Genomic DNA, 2,500 nt, shown 5'->3' with positions numbered 1-2,500 from the left:
AGAGAGAGAGAGAGAGAGAGAAAGAAAGAAAATGAAAGAGTGAGAGTGAGAGAAAGAGTGATTTGTGAGAGGGGGGCAGGGGTGAATTTACTGAAAGTGTAAGGGTAATTTTAAGTTTGGCACTTCCTGGGCTGAATGCAGACGAGATGTTTGTGTGTGTGTGTGTGTGTGTGTGTGTGTGTGTGTGTGTGTGTGTGTGTGTGTGTGTGTGTGTGTGTGTGTGTGTGTGTGTGTGTGTGTGTGTGTGTGTCAGATAGTTCACCTGTGTCAGATGCACCCTCAGTCAACATGCAACCTCTGGTCAGAAATCTACGGAGATTTTAGCAGTTAAGTCAAACAATTGAGTTGAGATGATTTTCAATTAGGCGTGTTGTTGAGTGCATAGTTAAAGAGTTCGGATTCAGTCTTCGTCATAGTCGCCACATTTTCCCCCACGTTTTTTAGAGCTCAAATCCCCAAACGTTCACTCACTCACTACAATATTAAACCATGTAGGGAACAAAATCACTCCGCAAATCCGCCTCCTATACAGTGAAGCATGTACTGAACGAGCGAACATTTAGGACACGCCCCCTTGTCTTCGTTTTCCGAGTATCCTGATTGGCTGGCTTGGTTGGTTGGTTGAGGACTGTGATTGGTTGGTTATTTAGGACACACCTCCTGTCTTCGTTTTCCTTTTATCCTGATTGGCTGGTTGGTTGGTTGGTTGAGTATTGTGATTAGGCTTGTTCGTGACGAAGCAGTGCTGCTTTTGCTAAGCAGCGAGCATGCACACTTTGCCAGTTTGATGCATTGTGGTCTGAAAATTCTAACCAGAATGCATCAAACTGGCAAAGTGCGCATGCCCACTGCCTAGCAAAAGCAGCACTGCTTCGTCACGAACGAGCCCATTGGTTGTTGGTTGGGTTAAATGAGTTCACTTGGGCGTGTTGTAGGAGGAGAAGCGCTGGTTGAGGGGGTTATCGGGGGACTTGGTCCACTCCTTCTTGAGCAGCTGCTTGAGCTGGGAGAGGCGCATGTTGGGGTTCTCCATCTTGAGGCGCGGCATGTTGACCTCCTCGTACGCCGTGAACGCCGCCTTCATCCTCCGCTCCGGGTGACGGTCCAGGTCCTCCTTGGTGCTGCAGGACAGGACATACAAAGAGGAGGGAGAAAGATTGAGTTTTTGGGTAACACTTTACTTGACGCCAGTGTCATAAGCATGACATTACAGTGTCATAATAGTGTCGTGGCACAGTTATGCATGTGTCATAAACATTATGTCCAGGTCATAGACATTGTGTTGTGTTTATGACATGGACATAATATTTATGACTTATCTATGACTGTCATGACACTATTATGACACTGTAATGACATGCTTATGACACAGCGTCAAGTAAAGGGTTACCAATTTTTGTTTGTATTTAACCTTTCTTGATGGTTACTTAGGGTAGGGAACCTTTTTCATTCGAGAGGCCACTTCAAATTCTATAAATTCCTCCGAGGGCCGTATTATGAACACAAACCAGGATTTCCCCCTGCACTTAGGCCTATACTGAAGGTGGCCACCCCACCCTCACTAGGTCCGCAGAAAATATAAAACTTACCGGTAATTGTATTGTAAATTTAATTCCAAAGGTTGCTTAACAAAACATTTCATATTTTATCTGAAACTGCACCGCATTACAATGATATTGGGGGCTCTATAAGACTGCCTCAAGGACCGTAACCAGCCCACGGCACATACGTTCCCCACCCATGGTCTAGACCAGAGGAACACTGACGCCGACGGTCCATTTCCATATGCAATCTCCTATCCTCCATTGTGCTTGTAGTCTCGTGATTATGTCGCAACACATCATTGATGATAGAAGTCCAATTCTTTTTTTTTTATATATACCGGTATATATATATATTTTTTTTAGGGGCTTTTATGCCTTTATTTGACAGGACAGTCAAAGAGGGTGACAGGAAGCGAATGAGACAGAGAGACAGGGGAGGATAGGGAAATGACCCCGGCCAGACTCGAACCGGGGTCCCCATAGGCATGCAAGCCCAAAAGTGGGGGGCTTAGCGCGCTGCGCCACAGCGCCGCCAGAAGTCTAATTCTATATCTTGCAAAAGTGCAATTCAAAAGGTCATTCTCTCATTTGCTACTGCGATGCTGAATAGGGGGGGTTGTCAGCGAAGCGCAAGGCCACAAGCACACGTGGAGGACAGGAGTTTGGCTAATGGAATGGACCCAGAGAGAGAGGTGCGCTTCACCGGTCACTTCCCTTTAATGTCCTTGAGGGGAAATGGAAAGATGGCTGCTGCTTATAGACACTGAGGGTGCATCCCAATATGTGTCCTTGCCTCCTCCACTTGTGCTTGTCTCCTCGTCCCGCCTCCTGGCCCCTCCTCCGTGGAGAAAACAATAAAGTTTCCCAGCTGTCAGCCTCGCCACAACAACTTTTGAGGGACTGTTTTTCTTTCACCATCCCAATTGCAAATGAGAAAAAGACTTTACAATTGAGCT

The 2,500-nt window shown here is 46.4% G+C and overlaps 1 protein-coding gene across 3 annotated transcripts in view; it reads right to left on the bottom strand.

Moving 5' to 3' along the window:
* The window catches only part of ccdc124 (coiled-coil domain containing 124), a 25,298-nt gene that overhangs the window by 167 nt on the left and 22,631 nt on the right, over nt 1-2,500 (bottom strand). For all 3 annotated transcript variants that reach the window (XM_063200017.1, XM_063200018.1, XM_063200019.1), the window contains one exon: nt 1-1,121. This exon is cut by the window's left edge and continues 167 nt beyond it. In XM_063200017.1, the coding sequence (XP_063056087.1) occupies nt 917-1,121 (205 nt within the window). In that variant the 3' untranslated portion in view covers nt 1-916. The remainder of the gene's footprint in view (nt 1,122-2,500) is intronic.

The sequence above is a fragment of the Engraulis encrasicolus genome, chromosome 6 (genome assembly GCF_034702125.1).
Source record: "Engraulis encrasicolus isolate BLACKSEA-1 chromosome 6, IST_EnEncr_1.0, whole genome shotgun sequence".
Lineage (NCBI taxonomy): Eukaryota > Metazoa > Chordata > Actinopteri > Clupeiformes > Engraulidae > Engraulis > Engraulis encrasicolus.
Note: the sequence above shows the minus strand (reverse complement) of the source record. Positions and strands in the feature narration are given on the sequence as shown.